The following is a 17,779-nucleotide window of genomic DNA, read 5'->3' as shown; positions in this document are numbered from 1 at the left end:
ATATCGGTTAATTTTAGAAACTCTGATGGATCTGTTGGCACGACTTTGCCATGATTCACGTTCCGTTCACGGCTGAGCAGAGGGAACATCGAACCGCTCTCCTTTGTCCGACAATGAGGAACATGGGAATCTAGGTCCAGCCCGACGATCCATGGATCGGAACTGAGAAAGCATGGAAACGTGACGTTCGTGTTGGTTAGTGCAAAAAACCGGAAACTGGATGCGTTCGCTATCGGATTTCGAAGCGATGACTCAGTACTACAGAACAGTCGTGTCAATTTATAGTTTTCCCTGTTCTTTTTTTCTTTATTGTTCTCGGTGACCACGTGACTAAGATGCGGCGATTCAAACGCGCCAGAGTTTCCAATGACTGTCGTTTTCGCGGGAATTAGAAATTTTATGTTATTAGCCGTTGTACGTATTACTCTCGCATGGTTTATCGTTTGGTCTAAGTTTGTTTGTTATTTATCAATTTTTCGAATGATTTTTATAAGATAACATTTACGTGCAATTTGAAGTAGATTTACTGGAGAAAATGCAGCATCCTAACCTATATCTTTGATATCAATTGCATAAACGAAGGTATTAAGTAGAAAGTTCGATTCGGATTAGCATTTGGAAGCGTTAATAAGCTATTAAAAGGAAGTATACGTTAAGATCCACAATTATATGTGTAGTACTAGCGTATGATACCGTACGTACGATTATCATTCAAATTACTTCCTTAATAATGTGTCTTCATTTCCAGATTTACATACATGAATAAACGTTACGTACAAGACACACGAATAAACGTTTCACGTTTCAAATTAACTAATTCGAACGTTTTATAAAATATATTATCGGAATGAAATACTTTCTACGAACAGTAAAATTACTACGAAAAGATGATTTAAGAAATAGCTTAAACACGATGGAATTACAGGTTAACTTGAATTACAATTAACGTAAAATTTAATTAGGTGAAAATTATCGGACACCAGAAGGGGTATACATGAAGCTGATAATCAAGACGAATCGAAATTATAAAACATGATTTATTCCAACTGCTCATTGCTAATCACGTGACTCGGAAGCGGTGATTCAATCGTGCAGAAGTGCTTCGCGCTGAGCTGTCTTTATTATCTAAGTAACTATCGTTGGTAGAATGTACGAAGCAAATGTTGATAGTTCTTCGAGTCAGTGTTCAACGCCTCGTCGGGATCTCGAAAATGAGGAATCGTCTTCGGATGTTGCGACGTATGATAAATTAATATATATCACTTTTTACAAATATTCGCTTGGTAATCTATCTCAAAGCCTTGAACAATTATATACTCAATCTTTGATTCAGCATACAAATCGCTCGAACTGCCCGATCTTTTTTACCTACCTTATTCATATTCTTCGTTTATTCACTAACAATCATTTTTTATTGTTAACTTTATTAACTATCGATCATTTCTTCTTAATCCAAGTGTATGGGAGAAGAGTTTCTTCAATGGATGAACATTTCTACCTGAGATTGCATTTTAATTGTGCAACGTGAGAACAGGTGCCAGCAGGCTTACGCATGTGTGTTGCAAGATTGGAAATGAATTCTGTTTGCTCGATAAGTTTAGCATACTTTCACTGCTTTGTGGTAGTACGATCAACCACCATACGCTTCTGATTATTTCAAAATTTGTAAATTCTGTTTCCGATTTTGCTGTTATTCGTTAATTTTAATATCATCCTTTCATTCATTTGATACAATTCTAATTACATAATTTACACATGTGTACGTATAATCGCAATTAATTTTTCTTCTCTTTTTCTAATTCTGTATCAAAAATTAATTATCAATTTACTATCATTGACATGGTACCATAAAAAAATTCTAATCCTCGTATTAGATCAATTGAAATATTAATCGAATGTGAGATATGGAAAGTAATAAATTAAAAAGAGACCAAATTACAACACTGTCCGACACTGCACTATTATCTCTCGCCACGCGCATGTGACTTTTTTTACGTCTCAAGTTGCACTGAACGCGATACTATCAAGTCCCTTGACACAGGTTGACGAGATGTCATCCGAATAATCATTGCAATTATAACATAAGACGGTTTAAAATCGCTCGTACATCTCAGTTCTGTCTTTTTAATCACAATTAGTCTCATTAAATTTATTAAAACGATAATTATATTTCTCGTAACAATTACTTTTTCGAAGAAATATCGAGTTCTTGATCTTTTAAATCAAAACGAACAAGTTATATTCATTTCTTTAAACGAAACCCATCTTATCGAATTCCTCAAAATTATTACACATAATCGCTTGACCTGAATCGTACAAAAATCATTAATATCATCTCGTATTCGGTCGGATATGCTGCATCGTAGAAACTGATAAAATTCAATTATTCTAAGAGATACTTTATCCGCGAAGTTCACGAAAATTCCAAAATTTGAATGACAAATTATTTAACCAGCTCGCACTTCACAATAACAATAGCATCCGAAACGTATCAATTTCAAAGTGTACACGCATGAAAGATATGAAAATACTGTTATAAGGGGACCGAAGCATGTAGCGCAGCTTCTACGTTCCTGGATCCTTCGGTTAAAAACGAGCAGCGAGACAGAAAGATATCCATACGAGATGGAGGAGAAACCGATACCGAAACCTAGATCGGTGATGACCGAACGACCGGTACCAGCACCGAGGAGGAAGCTGCCACCTTCGATGCCAACAGCTCGATTCAGCAGTCACAGCGATTCCAGTCAATCGGAGAAAAGCGACGACTCGAAATCCACGTCGGAATCGAGGAGTACGAACAATGAATTTTTTCGAAATCTGACCAGTAGTTCCCGACAACTGAAAGACGAGATTTCGGAGAAGATGACGATGAAGGGCCGTGCGGTAATTTCCAGCACGAGGAACGCTAGTATTAGATTGGAGAAGTCGGTGAAGAATCTTTTAACGAGACGGTTAACTTCGTTGAATCAGGACGATCTTTTAAGGGACAACACCGGTGGTAATAAGAAGTTCAAAGATCCTGTAGAGGATGAGAGATGCGTCTCGATGCCGGCTGATGATATTTTCAGCAGCATCTCGTTCTACAGTCCCTTGAACAGTAATCTGAGAAGCGTCAGAAATGAGGAGGATCTTTCCGGGACGCGTCACAGTCCACCACCTCCTGCATATCCTCCTCCACATCCTGACGAGTCTATCTACGACGAACTGCAGTCCGTCACGTCAGGCAGCAGTCGATACGACACGATCAGCTCGACCATCTCTGACAAAGTCGACAGGGACTTCCCCGAATCGTTTGATCTACTTAGTTTCGTGCTCAATCAGGTAAACGTACCGTTTAAAAACGTATTTCAATTGTTTTAACCCTTTAATTTCCGTACAACTTGTTATTTGCTCTACGACATAAGCAAATTAATAATTTATGGGCTCTAATTCATTTTAACGACTACGTTATCTATTTCAGATAGTGCTGATTCATAATAGTGTGTGCTAGATCCATGATTCTGTTTACTATTCCATCGTCTTCGACTATGCATTAAAATATCGAAACATTTATGATCTATCATTTTTTATTTCTAATAAAAATCGTTCAGTCGCTGGAAGTAAAATTCAGGAAAATTTCTCGCATCGAGTCATAGCCCCAGCTACGGGAATTGAAGGGTTAGAAGCGTGATTTGTATTGTTTTTATAACTGCATCCAAGAATAATGCTTTTGCTAATCTTCCTTTGTTTCCTTTTTTTCTCTTACTGCACATTGTGAACACCTAGAGGGAACATATTCGCGTTGTAACAAGATTTCGGAGCAATATGCGCGCGAAAAGAACAGACGATCAAACGAGCGAATGAAAGAGGGACATAGGATAAAAGTGGATTTTGTTTCTCGATTTTTTTTTTTTATAAATAAAAAAGCGAGTCCGAGTTGTCGCGATACATTCGAAAAGTTTTTTTTTCACATTACTGAAGGGAATAACACTTTTGATCCGAGGTCGTTAACTTTCTTCCCTCCGCTATCAATAAAATTGTTAGCGCGTGGCCGTCAGTCTGTCACTTAGTTAGCGCCCGTTCAATATTTAAAATTACTTCGGCTAATTCAAACGTTTGATTTCTATCAAGCAAATGTAACTTTCCATCTATTGTTTTTGTCGTAGCATTTTCTATGTTATAGTTTACTGAATCAGTCAAATATCGATACAAATATCTAAATATTACTTTATCTCTTTATCCCATTGTCCTTATCAAAGAATAAGAATAATAAGACAACAGAAGACTGATCAGAACGATATCATAGGATCAGATTGCGGATTTTTATGCGTTCATAGGAAATTTACATAAAAGTCCACGATCTTGCATGTAATTAAGAAAACGCCGAAACAATTATGTTAAGGTACAAAGAAAAATATAATTAAAAATTTCCCATGGTTTATTAACAGGCCAGTGATTCCGATCAGAGCTTGAACCTTTCCGACGTAAACGTGACACTACCGTTAGACAAATCGGATAACGCGAAGAGATTATCCAGATCCGATTCCTGGACGTTCTACGACACCGCGCCAGTTGGGAAATCCGAGGGGCTCGACGAACTGGACAGGATATCCAGCGCAGAGGAGGACATCCTGGACAAAGAAGTGCCTCTGCTCGATCGAACGTCCAACGCGTCGAATGGAAGCCAAGCATCCATTCAAAATTCTCTGTATGAAAATCTGTCGCCGCAAAAGGCACAAGAAGAGAAAGAAACAACGTCGAACAGTCCAGAAAATAGACAACAGAGTAGTAAATCTTTGTTGTTCGAGTTTGACCCGTTCGCGAGAACTTCTGATGAAAACGTGTATAGCAACTTTGAAAATAACGATTTAATGTTACTGGAGACTTTATTGGCCACCAACGATTCGCCGAGCAGTTCTGGCAGTATTCTGGACTTTCAGGAAGCAGTCGATAACGAGGAGGAACAAGATGACGTGGAAGAAGAGGATGCCGAGCAAATCTCGTCAGTGCCACCAGAACCACCGAAAAGATTCGACTCCTTGCCGAAAAACGAGTACGACGAGGTCGCAGAGATCCTTCCAGAACCGGATAAAAGCGCTACGGGGAAAAATCCGGCTCTATTGCCGAAATTAGCGCACCTAGTGACTCGGAAGCAACCCGCTGTTCCCCCTAGGAAATCGACAGCGAAGAATCGCTCGAGCGAGGCATCCTCTCCTAATTCTGTGACGGCTAAATCCGTGGCTGCTACGACTAGCGATAGTTCAGGTACTTACTTAGTTAGTAGATCATTGAATTAAGATTTGTTATAAATCGTAAAAGGAATGTACGCGATGTAGGTAAAAGGCAGGATAGGTAGGGTTTTATCTAAAGAATTGGGAGTAAATTTGAAAATTTTAGGAAGAAGATTACACCGGTATTGAAGAAAAAGGAACAATGTAATTTCAATCAGTTTGGTAATGATGACAATAATTGAGACGACTTTTCACTTTCCATGTGTATGAGAGAAAGTAAATACGTAGGCGGAGAGAACTGTCAATGTTAAACGCGTAAATGTATATTACCGTTAAAAATGTATAATCGCTACTTTACACTTGTCAATTCTTCTACGAAGAACTGATGATTCAACTCAGTTTCGCATGTGGGTACTGCGTGGTATTAAATTTCAAGATAGCGATAAATTGCAATATCCCAATATGCTTTATTACGCTTAAACAATTATATAATCCTACTACTCGGCTACGTTTTAACGCCTTGGCTGATCGATTATTATAATAATTATCCGCCTAGAACTTCGTGCATCCTATTTTTAGACTGCAATTGAGCTTCCAGTGATGTATAGAAGTACAGAAAGACTATATCGTCAATTGAGAGTAACTTAAATTAGTGTTAACAGTTTAACCCTTCTAACTCGACGGCACTCGAAGCATTTTGTCCTACACCGCTGTAAAACTCAAAATTATGATAATTTTTTATATAAATAGCCTACGCCTTAAAAGCAATCATAATTTTAAGATCTGATTTCTAATATTTAATACGAAATACTAATGACTCGACTATGAGCTATTCTATGGCTATTCTATGGTATTGTAAAATACACCGATATATACAGTATATATAAGTATATCGGGTCAGGAGGATAAAATTGTATGGTAATGAGCATCTCGTTAATTTTGTTCACTTCCGTGTCTTTATTCCTAGTGTTTAAAAAAAGGTGTAGGCAAGTGCTTGTTTAATTTCATATGAAGCATATGGTAAAGAAAACGTTTTACTTTTAAGCTCATACTTGTCCAAAATTTCTCAAGTTGTTGACTATCTCTTTATAATAATATAAAATAGTATTCGTATCCTCGCAATTATTGAATTTGATGATCTGTTTAAACTGCCATTTATAGTATGATAGACGATTAGTTTTTAATAAACGACATACCAATGAAGAATTTAATTATTACACTACGTATTCCTATCGTTAAACATTGCAATCTGTATATCGTTAGAGAATATTGATCATTTGAATTCAATAATTACGAGTATGAATACTTCTGTGACACACCGTATCTTATTAATAGACTGCGAACGTTTATGCAATTTCATACTTCTGTGGCGACAGTTAAAGAAATAAAACCTAAATAGAGATTTGTTTCACTTATTCAAGAATATTTCGAAATTTTATACATTTTTGTATATCAATATATCGTATTTTGTATATTCCGTAAATACTTGTAGTTTTAAATGTCTTTAAATGCGATAAATGCATAAACATCTACAGTCTACGTAGTCTATATTATACGTGAAACACAATAACTTATTATACATAAGTAAAATTTACCATTTAGTATTAATTAATATTTAGTATTAATATCCATTTAGAAAATAACGAAACAATTCGTTAAATCTGTGACTCGGAAATTAACACTTTTATAGTAAATATATTTTATATATCTCAATGAAGAATAATTATATACGTACTTTACATGCACCAGTCACGAGTACGACGAGCAGCACGACAACGACGACGACGACGACGACGACGACGGCCGCTGACGAATCTTCGTGTCCTTCGGGCGGTAAGGCCACGGAGGAGCACAGACGCGTGGGCGTGATCCAGAAATTGAAAAAATTGCGGCATGAGTCCACGGGGCACGGGATCAGACCGAACGTGATGAGTTTCGTGAAGAGCGGCAGTAAATTGCTGTCCAGAAGTCGTGACCACAGTGGCGTTGTGCCAAGCACGAAATCGACGAAATTGGAGAGACCAAGGGTGAACGATCTGCTAAATGTGACGACGCACCGTGGAATCGTTTACAGGACCGGTGTAGGAATAGAAAGAGCGAAGGACCTGGTGCAAAGGGCAGCGATCTTAGCCGACCAGAAGCTCTCTTTCTACACAGATAAGGGCATGTCTACTCTGAAGGAGATCGTTCACCTCGACACAGTGTACAGCATTCATCTTCTCCAGGACTTTAAGTGAGTCCGCTTTTTCGTTGCATAAAAGAATGCTTCTTCGAATAATAACACATTATGAAAGAGAAGAATTCGCCAGACGAAGATACATGAAGTAGCGTCATTAAATTCTGAAGAAAAAAGATACGAATACGTGTGTATATTTGATGAGAAAATTTGATTGATTTAAGTATGTTTATTATTAGACTGCGGATTCTTATGCATTTCCGAGAAGTTCCAAGATACAGAAAATTTGTTTGTTTAAAGAATACGTGTATATGCATTTTTTAACGAAAGATATAATATTTATAAGGAAATGGGATAAGTAAGTTACTCCCTAACTTTTTTTATTGGATAGATTTCATACTTTTTTTTTTTTTACGTGGAGGAAATCTTCATAGACACCTTGCCCACCCTGTGGAGGCGGCAGAAGGTAGTGCCGGATTCTTACCGGCTAAAACCTCCACGGACGGGACGGTAGACCAGTGCGAGTGATCGTCGAGCTCCTGGGTGCTTAACACCAAGCACTCCCAGAAAGTACACCCACAACACACGCAAGGGAGGGGCTGGCCGCTTGCCTGTTGTATATCACCACTTCTAAGAGAAATTTTGCATTTTCCTTTTGCAAATAATACCAGTTCTATGCCGAGGATTCGAGAACTCGCGACGCGTCGTCTTCAATTCTGGGCTTTAACGAGCGTAGCTGGCTACTCCGCCGGACAGATTTCATACTAAAGTAGAATTATTCGTTATAATATTCAGGAGGTCTCTGCTTATGTTTTCCGTTTCTTTATTTGTGTTAGCAGAAACGTGAATCTGCAGAAATATCCGCAGGCCATTTGTTATGTAGAAGTTGCAATCGCGATCTTATATCTGTATGATGCATAATATTTAAACTGCGGACTTTTATGCAAATTCATATTACTGGAAATGTATTTAAAAAGATAGAGCATCGGTAGAAAATTGTTTCACATATCATATATTATAAAAAATGCTACACTTTGCGTATTTCATATGTTTTTTCATATTATGTGTACTCTGTGGAATCTTGCACTTTCAAATTTTCTATAAATGCATAAGAACCCGTAGTAAAATACGCAATGAAAATATCTGTACTTGAGGAAAAGTTGAAGGAAAGTCTCAGCGAAAAAGGAAAATATGAGAAAGAAGTACAAATTTACATATAGCAAGGTTAAACAGCGAACCGACCGAGGAATAACAAAGGCAATTTAAAATGTTCAGGATAGTTGATGGAGAGACTGTACATTGCATAGCAATTAGCGTTGAGGGAAGACCGAGCGTTCACGTGTTCTACGCGAAGGGCACCACGGAACGAAGGATTTGGGCTCAAAGAATACTAGAGGCTATTACTACAGTTTTTCCCACGAAGTACACGGCTGAATTGACGAGAGTAGGATGGGCCTATTTGAAGGTATAAAAAGTGGAAAATGTAGATCAACCAACTTTGAATTCAGGAGATTTTATTTAATTTATAAACTTGTTAGTAGATAGAGATGAAGATGATTTAGTTAGTAGATGAGATTGAAGAAGATTTGTAAGACTTAATTTCTAATGCATTTTTTTAAATGTATAATTTTCGAATATTTATAATAAACGTTAAAAGAGCAGCATGATATTTAATGTCGGATATCTTAGAGAGTTTATTTCATATTTCTTTTTTATGTATACGAAGAAGGTAATATATTTGTACAAGTATTTTCGTTCATCTTGCATTGATTATGATTGTCTTTGGAGAAAACCGATTTCTAATGATCGAACATCCATTTGTGAAATAACAATGGCTGTCTCGTAGTCAGTAATAATAAATATTACTGTAATAATTTTATTTTAGAATCAAATGTTTATATTACTTTTGTTATGTTATCATCAAGTGAATTACATATTAAAAAACATTAGTTGATATATATTCTAGGAAGGCGTAACAGGCACGTGGTTTCCAGCTTGGGTTCTCCTGTATCAACGAACGTTAATTTACACGAAATCTCTGGATCCTACCACGGCCATAACTTTTGGAGAACTCGACCTTCGGAAGGCACGATGTATCGGTAAGTTTCTCTTTCTATCAAAATTATTTAATTATTTAATATATACAAATTTATATATTTAAACACTTTCAAACATTTATATATTTTTAAATAAAATATCAAGTTCTAATTTTGAGAAATACTTCATCAACAACAATTCCAATTTACTGTATTAATATAGTGACAAGTCATCTCGCCATGACTTCATGACAAATAAAAGAATCGATTTACCTTGCAAGCTAGAAAAAAGGAAACAATAAAGCGTAATCTAGAATTAGAAATTCATCCTACGCTAGCTTTACAATTTGCCTCGCATTTACACGGTTATTTCTGGAATTAAATCTTAAAAGAATAATAAATGAAATTATCGATGACCGACTTGCCCATACGATTCTCTGAGAGAAAACAATTTTTATTTGCTACGGAGCTCGTCGTAATAAATGTACGACCCAGTAATGCAATGAAACAGTTATAAAAACACAGCTATTACAACGAACCTTATCTGTTGGAATGCATACACAATTTTCTACTGCCTATTTTTATATGTTTGTCTCGTAATGGCCAGAGCACAGCCACGCATTTCTAAGTGCTTATCAGAACATTTTGGGATAAGCTAAATTGTTTACTTATGAATCACGGTCAAAAAAGTAGTTTCGATGATTTCCACGCTCTGTTACAGTTTTACGGGAACAGGAAGGACCTAATGCAAGTGCAGGATCAGTTCCGGTGGTGGTCGTCGATGCAGGTGGTAGCGGCGCACTACATATGGCTACACCAGGAACTCACGAAGGATCCGCATGGAGACACGCACTTTATCAAGCTGCCACTACCTGTGGCCCCGCTTTAGAGCAGCAACAACTCACGCAAGATAACGTGCCTGTGATTCTCGACAAATGCATTAATTTCATTTATGCTCATGGTAAGCATATGTGCAATGCAGTAGCATATGCAACAAGTAAAAGAAGATTATCATTCCGGTTTTTAATAGCATTTCAACTTTGCTCGTGATTGCCTCCAAGTAATATACTAGTATATTACTTATTAATGTTATTATTATTATCACTTATAACTTGTATCAATTGCTCATGCATGTAAAATAATTCTAATAATAAAGTATATGTTAAATTCATATATCTTCCAAGCTCTGTATATATGAATAAGTATATACATATATCTTGTATAGCATTATATTATAAATTTTATTTTATATGATATATATGAAATTTGGAAAAAATCTGAATTTATCTTAATTTATTTTCATCTTCCAGGTTTCATACATATGTATAATATATATATATATATAATAGATGCAGTGTTAAAATAACTGAAAAATATTGAATAATGTTAAAGGTATCATGTCGAAGGGCATTTATCGACAAAACGGATCCAATAGTGCAGTGGTCAAATTATTAAAAGCCTTTCGTCGCGACGCATGGGCGACGCAAATTACGAGGAGCGCGTATACAGAACACGATGTCGCCACAGTTCTCAGAAGGTTTCTCCGTGATTTACCGAATCCATTGTTTCCGCCTAACATTCACGATCGACTTTGTCTTACCGCAGGTAAGAACCACTTATTGTCCTTGACTTTTTGTGTTCGAACTCGCTCTCTTAACCGGACGTTTTGACAATGAAACAGCATTAAATCGAGAAACCTGAATACGTTGAAATTATATTACATAAAAGATTAAAAAATTAATAACACATAAATAAAAAATGTTATTTCATCATGTATACTTTAAAGTATCAATTTTGTTTTTCTAATTGCAGCATGAATGCAATAAATTATTATGGATAGAGAAATTGAATCATACGGATACGTATTTATATATAAACTAAGGATTATGTACATCAGGTGGCCAGGGATCACTAACGGGGAACACTTGCTATTTTATAACTACAACTATTTTATTCGGCACAATGATACATATGCTGACTAAGAGTTCGCACGCCAGACTTTCTCGATTGTCGGAGGATCCCTTTTTGTATGTTAAACGTGCGTGACATACGTAATAACATCGTTCTAAGATAGAAGAAAGTAGCATCTTCTTGCAGCTCAGACAAGCGATTTCCAAACGTGTACGGTTTTGAATATCACTATGCAGTTAACAGTTGTCACAGCTGTCTTCGAGCGAAGCGATGACCGTTACAAATGATACGTAGTTAACCGTCAAGTGATAATGTTTCACAATAAGCAAATAACATTTTGTAACGGCTGTTCTAATTTCTGTGCATTTCTCGCGTTGCGCTGTAAGCAGAAACTTACACTGACCCGGAATTCCGAGCCTTTCGCAAAACAAATTTCTTTGTTGCGATTAAAGATTCGAAGAATATTTAAAACTATACGTTGTTTTTTATTTAAAAGAACATGTTTATTTAAATAAGAAGGGAAACGAAACATCTTGTAAAACAGAACATGTAGATAAATCGCTCCTTGTAGTCGTTTGCATATATCTAACTATAAGAAAAATGTCAAGTTGATTCGTGTTCGCACCCACGCGTACTTTCTCACGTGTTAGCTGGTTTTAACAGGAGCCATAATATTGAATTTCCGGTCCCATTATACACAGATTTAATCGCTCTGTGGTGTCGTTTAATATATCTACGTATCTTCACGAATTTTTATTAATGACAAAAAATAAAAAAGGAATGTATCTTTTTATCTTGAGTAGATCAATAATTATTTACTTCTTATCTATTAAAATTTTTAGAACGTTTCAAGAATGGCAAATTAGAATCGTACTTGAAAATGCGCAAGAAGTATAGTTAATTAATTGTTTATTAAGAAAATCTTTGTCACATAAAACAAAGTTATCATTGTTGCGTTTTTTTTGGTTCAACGTTCTCTTTGAAATAGTTTTAATAGCAACGATAATTGACGGTTCCTGTTTGTCTCCCATGTGTCACGTGTTGAAAGGGGAGTTATGTATTTTAATAGAGCGATGGAACGAACGTTGAACTCAAATACACAAATTTCTGTACGCGTCTGCAACTTGTTTTTAGTCTGGTGCGCAGCGAAACGTCGCGTGAGAATCGCGCGGAGGTCGCCGATGAATCATGGCTTTTCATAACGGGCCTTCAAGCTCCTTAGTGAAAGTAAACACATGTGCTGCTCTGATAAAAATTGCGTACAATCTTTGTTAGTCACTATTAAAGATAACGTGCACTAAAATAGTATCTTGTGTTCGATGTGATTGGGATAATAATCATCAATAAGAATTTATTTCAAAATATGTCCATTTTGATTAAGTCGCCAGCAATCAATCGCTTAATTATGTTGGAACCTATCCATGTTCAAATACATTACATTCCACAACTGTAATGTTTCGTAGGACTTTATAGCAATAACTAAATCTTAGTTAAAGTAAGACTGAAATTAAAAGATCGTAATGCTCCATCGTTACAATTGTATATACAAATACAATTTTAAAAACGTAATTTTAAAAACTGTTTCAGAGACCGTCAACGATAACGAACAAGTTTCAGCGTATAGGAAATTATTGTCCACGTTGACTCCAGTACCGGCGGCGACGCTCAGAAGAATTCTTGCTCACCTTTACTGTTTGAGTCAGCAGAGTTCCAAGAACCTGATGACCGGCGAGAATCTTTCCGCAATCTGGGGACCGACGTTAATGCACGCTGACGAAAGCAGCGCGGAAGAATGGAACAGATCCGAGACTAGGGTGATCGGTGACCTGATCAAACTCTATCCAAAGTTATATCAGTTAACAGCTGCGGATATGGCGAAAGAGGCAAAAATTCTGGAAATTCTCGAGAAACATCACGGTTCGAATAATGGTTTACGCGGTGCACCATCGGGTGATCTGAAAATTTGGATATATATTTTCTCAAGGGACGGGGAATGCATCAATGTGACCGTGAGAATTTCTTTTTTTTATATCTAATTTTCCCTTGTGGTTTCATACAGGATATTTCAAATATGGGTGTTCGGATTTTAGGTTCTCTTCTGTTCAATTTAATGATAAAAAAGAATTTGAAATATTAATTAATTAAATAAAAATAAATTTTTAAATAAAAATTTAAATAAAAATAAAAATTTGAAATATTATATTTTTTGTTTAGAGGATTTAAATATGCTATGATTATGAAGTAGCCTGTGTGATCTCTATACTCTGTTTTTGAGAAGTATATCCTGTTTTTGTGAAATGTAAAAGAGAAATATAGTTTTCGTCTTCAAAATGAACTAAATATACCATTTTTCTAATATAACAATTCCGATATATAACAAAAATACAGCAGTAGCTGAACTTGTACACATATTTAATTTATTCTGAATGTTTATTCAAAAAACGTAACGTATTTTTATTTCTATAGATTGGACCACAAAAGACTGCGTTCGACGTGTGTCAAGAACTGGCGGAAAAGACTAACTTGTCAGCTCATGAATTGTGTCTGGAGGAATATACATTGTCTGGTGCACTGGAAAGACCACTGCATCATAAAGAGCGTGTCCTCGAGGCAGTGGCAAGGTGGGGATACTGGGACCCCGAGGACAGAAAGGACAATGTCCTCATACTTAAGAAGGATCGGCTATACAAGGATATAGCACCACTGGTAAATATAATATTATAGGTAGTTACAATACCACATAATGGTTATAGAGTTACACGAGAATAAACTGCTTTGAACTGGACAATTCATTTTAATTATATCGTGGATTTTAACTTTCTTAAATTCACTGTTATGCTATTATGCCAAATTTATTTATTTGGATATATTATATTTTTGTTATGTTCAAAACAATAGCAAAAACTAATTCGTTCATCTTACAATATCTTTTATTTTTAGATGAAACCACCGATGACAACGTCTGGTGAACTTAAATTTGCTGACACAAAATCGAAAAATTTTAAGAACTACCTCTTCGAATTTAGTCAAGCGAAACTTTATTGTTACAAAGACAGAGTATGCGCGAATGTATTATACGAGTGGAAAGTAGAAGACATCATTTGGTATTTAGGTCACGAGCCAAAGCGAAATCCACAAACGGGGTAAATGCATTTCCCTTTTTCGATGCATAACAAACATCTTTTTTACGGAATTATTAGACGTATGTATATATTTCTTATTGCAGATGGTCTATAACATTCATAGCTAAGAATAAAAAGCCAACAAGGTAATGATTAAATTAAAAGTCATTTCCATGAATCAAAAAATTAAAAAAAAATATAGTCATGAAATTTCCTTCATATAGTGGAGAATATAATATCATAGACAGCTTTTAAAAATTTTATTTTAGGTGTAAAGAAACTCCGTACTTTGGAAATACTTTAGCAGGATCGTTAAAAGAGGAACAGCATAAATGGGTAGCAGCTATGGTCTTTGGAGAATATCAGCTAAATGTTCGACCTCCCTCAGTCAATCTCATGGATCCGTAAACAATTAACTTATTTTGTTAAGCTACGCTACTTAGTGCCTTCGAAAAGCAATTATTGTTGTATCATATATAAGTTCTTTCGTCATGAATTCAGTGCCTGTGCTTGCCTTAATGCAAAAGACAATCTTCAATATTTTCAGATGATGATCTACGTATCTATATCGTGATAAATAAATGAATATAGTACTGAAAAAATATGTTACAGCATTCCGAAGGTATAAATATTCCGATCGGTGTTCATTAAATTAAAATAATTTAAAATATATTGTACATTTACACGGGACTTTATAAAACACTTTTGTACGTAATTGTATTTTATGCAAATATTGTCAATCATGTAATATAACAAATTGATTATACATGTAATTTTGTCATTTTTATTTTTAAATAAAGAAGCAAAATGAATCTCCATTTATACAGAATTGTGTTACAATAACCTAAATTATTTAGACATCCGCAAAATAAATTTTTTTTAATTAAAAATCCTGTTGAATGAAATTTAACTCCAAGTTAAAGATAATCATTTGTAGATAGTTTGTGTTATAATTGTAGTTAATAGTATTCAAACATTCGATTCGATCAATCGACTTTTGGACATGCGCAGATCTGACCTACTTTCTTTCAAAAAGAAATATACAATGTGTGTAACATTGCCGTAGGTCATAGGTAACTCACATTTAGAAAAGTGAAAATTGCGGAATCACTTTCCATACTAACTTTTCGAAATATTTCTATCATTCATTCCAAGCAGAAAAATTGACGTATGCCATAAGTCTTAATAAACAACCACGTGTTTGGAATTTCTACTGAAATTAATCATCGCATGAACATTTAAGTGCGATAATCATTTCAAACATTTCAAAGTATATTAAACATTTTATTGTTAGATACAAATCTAACGAAATACGAACAATTATGAGCAGTTTACATCTTGGAGCTGGTAAGTACATACTTACATTATACATTCTGTGTATTTTTTAGACTTGTATGTCTTCTTTAGTAAAACATGAGTTAAACTGTCAATAGTTATTATTATATTTTTCTCCTTTAAATTTATAAATTTGTATCACAATTAAAAGTTTTATTGCATATATATTTTATAGTAATTATAAATCAATAAAGTATAAAACAGTACTTTCAATATCAATAAATATAATAGGTGCTTATAAACATTTATGTAATTATATTTTGAAAATCTTTCTTGAAGGCAGTGATTATTTGCATTCTATTATATTATTTTATAAAATGCAATTTTTATATCGTTACAAACAATTAAGACATTCTCATTTGTGGCTTTAATTGTTTGAAATTATAATTTAATTTTATTTTGTACATAATTATATCGAATATAACTTATAGATTCTCAGAAACCAGCAGAAGTGAAAGGACAAGTTCGTTTGTATGGTATGAAATTTTGTCCTTTTACACACAGAATTCGATTAATACTTTCTTATAAAAACATTCCACATGATACTGTTAATATCAATATCAGGAATAAACCAAAATGGTACTTGGAAGTACGTATAGTTTTCATAATTTGGTACTTATGTAAAAATCATATTATTAACTTTGTTTAATATCCATCATATTTAATAATATTTTTAGATTCATCCAGAGGGTAAAGTTCCTGCACTTGTTGATGCTGATGGTAAAGTAATAGTTGATTCATTAGTCATAGCAAATCATTTAGATGAAAAATATCCTGAGCCTTCCTTATATGATGAAAAAACAAAAACTCGTGACTTAGAACTGTTAGATCACTATTCCAAGGTAAGAAAGTTCACCTTACAAATTTTTCCTCTTATACGCATGATGCTTTAGCAAATAATTATTTAGAATTTATAAAATGATTTTAAAAAAATAGTCATTTACTTTACCAATGATTTGCCTTTCAGCTTGTTAGTATTTTCTCAAACTGCATTCATAATAACGATAGCAGACCGCTTAAAGAAATTGTTGCTGAATTTTCATCTTTATTAGTAGAGTTTGAAGAGGAACTTAAAACTCGTGGAACTGTGTATTTTGGAGGTTTATAAATTAATTTCAGATCATAAATAGTATGAAATGGAAAAATATTGATTCTATTTTTTGTTATTTTATTAGGAGCACAACCTGGTATGTTAGATATACTTATGTGGCCATGGGTTGAACGACGAAAATCTCTATCTCTCATTTATGGAGAACCTACAAATTTCAATGATGGAAATTTCTCTCATTTAGTAAGTTCAAACATACGTGAAAGAATAATCATGTTTTCTAAAATGTAGACTAACTTTCTAAATTTATTTTAGATGAAATGGATGCAACAGATGAAGGCACAGCCATTTGTACAAGAAAACGAATGTTCACATGAAAAATTTGCTCAGTTAGTCAAAGATTTGAAAACTGGAAATGTTGATTTCGATAAACTTTAAATCCTTCAATTATTATGGTAACGTGAAATTATATTACTTTTGCGATATTATTATGCGATAATAAGTATTTTAATTTTTATATATAACATGCACATGTATATATATGTTAACACGTAATAATTTAGGTTTTGGAAATAATTATACTCAAGTTCATAAGGTATCATAGTAGTTATTTCATTAAATTTATCATGATTAATATCAAAATATATAGAGTAGTGTTTGTTTATAAATAGGAGCAATTACTACATAAATAAGTATGGAACTTTGAGTGTTGTAACTCATGCCTTCCACTACGACAATATACATTTATGAACCTGTTTAAAGTATCAATACTGCTTAGTCAGATGTGCTGTGAAAAACGTGTGATAAACATCATAAATACACTGTTTTGACAAAGCAACTTAAATTTGTTGTCTATAATACTTTGCTGAAATACTTCTATTTTATGTTTATATGTATTATTTCACTTTATAACACGAAGATCAAGTCGTTCCTTATAC

General features: G+C 34.4%; 2 protein-coding genes across 2 annotated transcripts; both read left to right on the top strand.

The window, feature by feature from the left end:
- The first annotated feature begins 1,090 nt into the window (after positions 1-1,090).
- LOC126871561 (uncharacterized) lies at positions 1,091-15,276 on the top strand. Its single transcript, XM_050630495.1, has 13 exons — positions 1,091-1,239; positions 2,541-3,324; positions 4,431-5,247; positions 6,963-7,446; positions 8,665-8,854; positions 9,356-9,488; positions 10,147-10,386; positions 10,818-11,030; positions 12,924-13,345; positions 13,803-14,042; positions 14,277-14,479; positions 14,563-14,604; positions 14,728-15,276. Exons 1-13 carry the CDS (start codon positions 1,148-1,150, stop codon positions 14,864-14,866), a joined length of 3,999 nt encoding a protein of 1,332 aa, XP_050486452.1. The 5' UTR covers positions 1,091-1,147; the 3' UTR covers positions 14,867-15,276.
- A 210-nt stretch (positions 15,277-15,486) lies between these two features.
- Positions 15,487-17,439, top strand: LOC126872413 (pyrimidodiazepine synthase-like). The gene is made up of 6 exons (XM_050632345.1): positions 15,487-15,805; positions 16,225-16,382; positions 16,471-16,635; positions 16,761-16,893; positions 16,969-17,084; positions 17,157-17,439. The coding sequence occupies exons 1-6, from the start codon at positions 15,781-15,783 to the stop codon at positions 17,277-17,279; spliced, it is 720 nt and encodes a 239-aa protein (XP_050488302.1). The 5' UTR covers positions 15,487-15,780; the 3' UTR covers positions 17,280-17,439.
- Positions 17,440-17,779: the final 340 nt, after the last annotated feature.

Source organism: Bombus huntii, chromosome 1 (assembly GCF_024542735.1).
Source record: "Bombus huntii isolate Logan2020A chromosome 1, iyBomHunt1.1, whole genome shotgun sequence".
Lineage (NCBI taxonomy): Eukaryota > Metazoa > Arthropoda > Insecta > Hymenoptera > Apidae > Bombus > Bombus huntii.
The sequence above is the reverse complement of the archived record's forward strand: the minus strand, read 5'-3'. Positions and strand labels throughout refer to the sequence as shown.

What these genes read in the sequence shown, in the direction of transcription:
- LOC126872413 (XM_050632345.1), top strand. Translation starts at nt 15,781, where the DNA reads ATGAGCAGTTTACATCTTGGAGCTG. An exon ending in AACCAAAATGGTACTTGGAA is followed by an intron (nt 16,383 to 16,470) that starts GTACGTATAGTT and finishes TAATATTTTTAG; the next exon opens with ATTCATCCAGAGGGTAAAGT. An exon ending in TGGAACTGTGTATTTTGGAG is followed by an intron (nt 16,894 to 16,968) that starts GTTTATAAATTA and finishes TTATTTTATTAG; the next exon opens with GAGCACAACCTGGTATGTTA.
- LOC126871561 (XM_050630495.1), top strand. Translation starts at nt 1,148, where the DNA reads ATGTACGAAGCAAATGTTGATAGTTCTTCGAGTCAGTGTTCAACGCCT. An exon ending in CATCTTCTCCAGGACTTTAA is followed by an intron (nt 7,447 to 8,664) that starts GTGAGTCCGCTT and finishes TAAAATGTTCAG; the next exon opens with GATAGTTGATGGAGAGACTG. An exon ending in AAGCGAAATCCACAAACGGG is followed by an intron (nt 14,480 to 14,562) that starts GTAAATGCATTT and finishes TTCTTATTGCAG; the next exon opens with ATGGTCTATAACATTCATAG.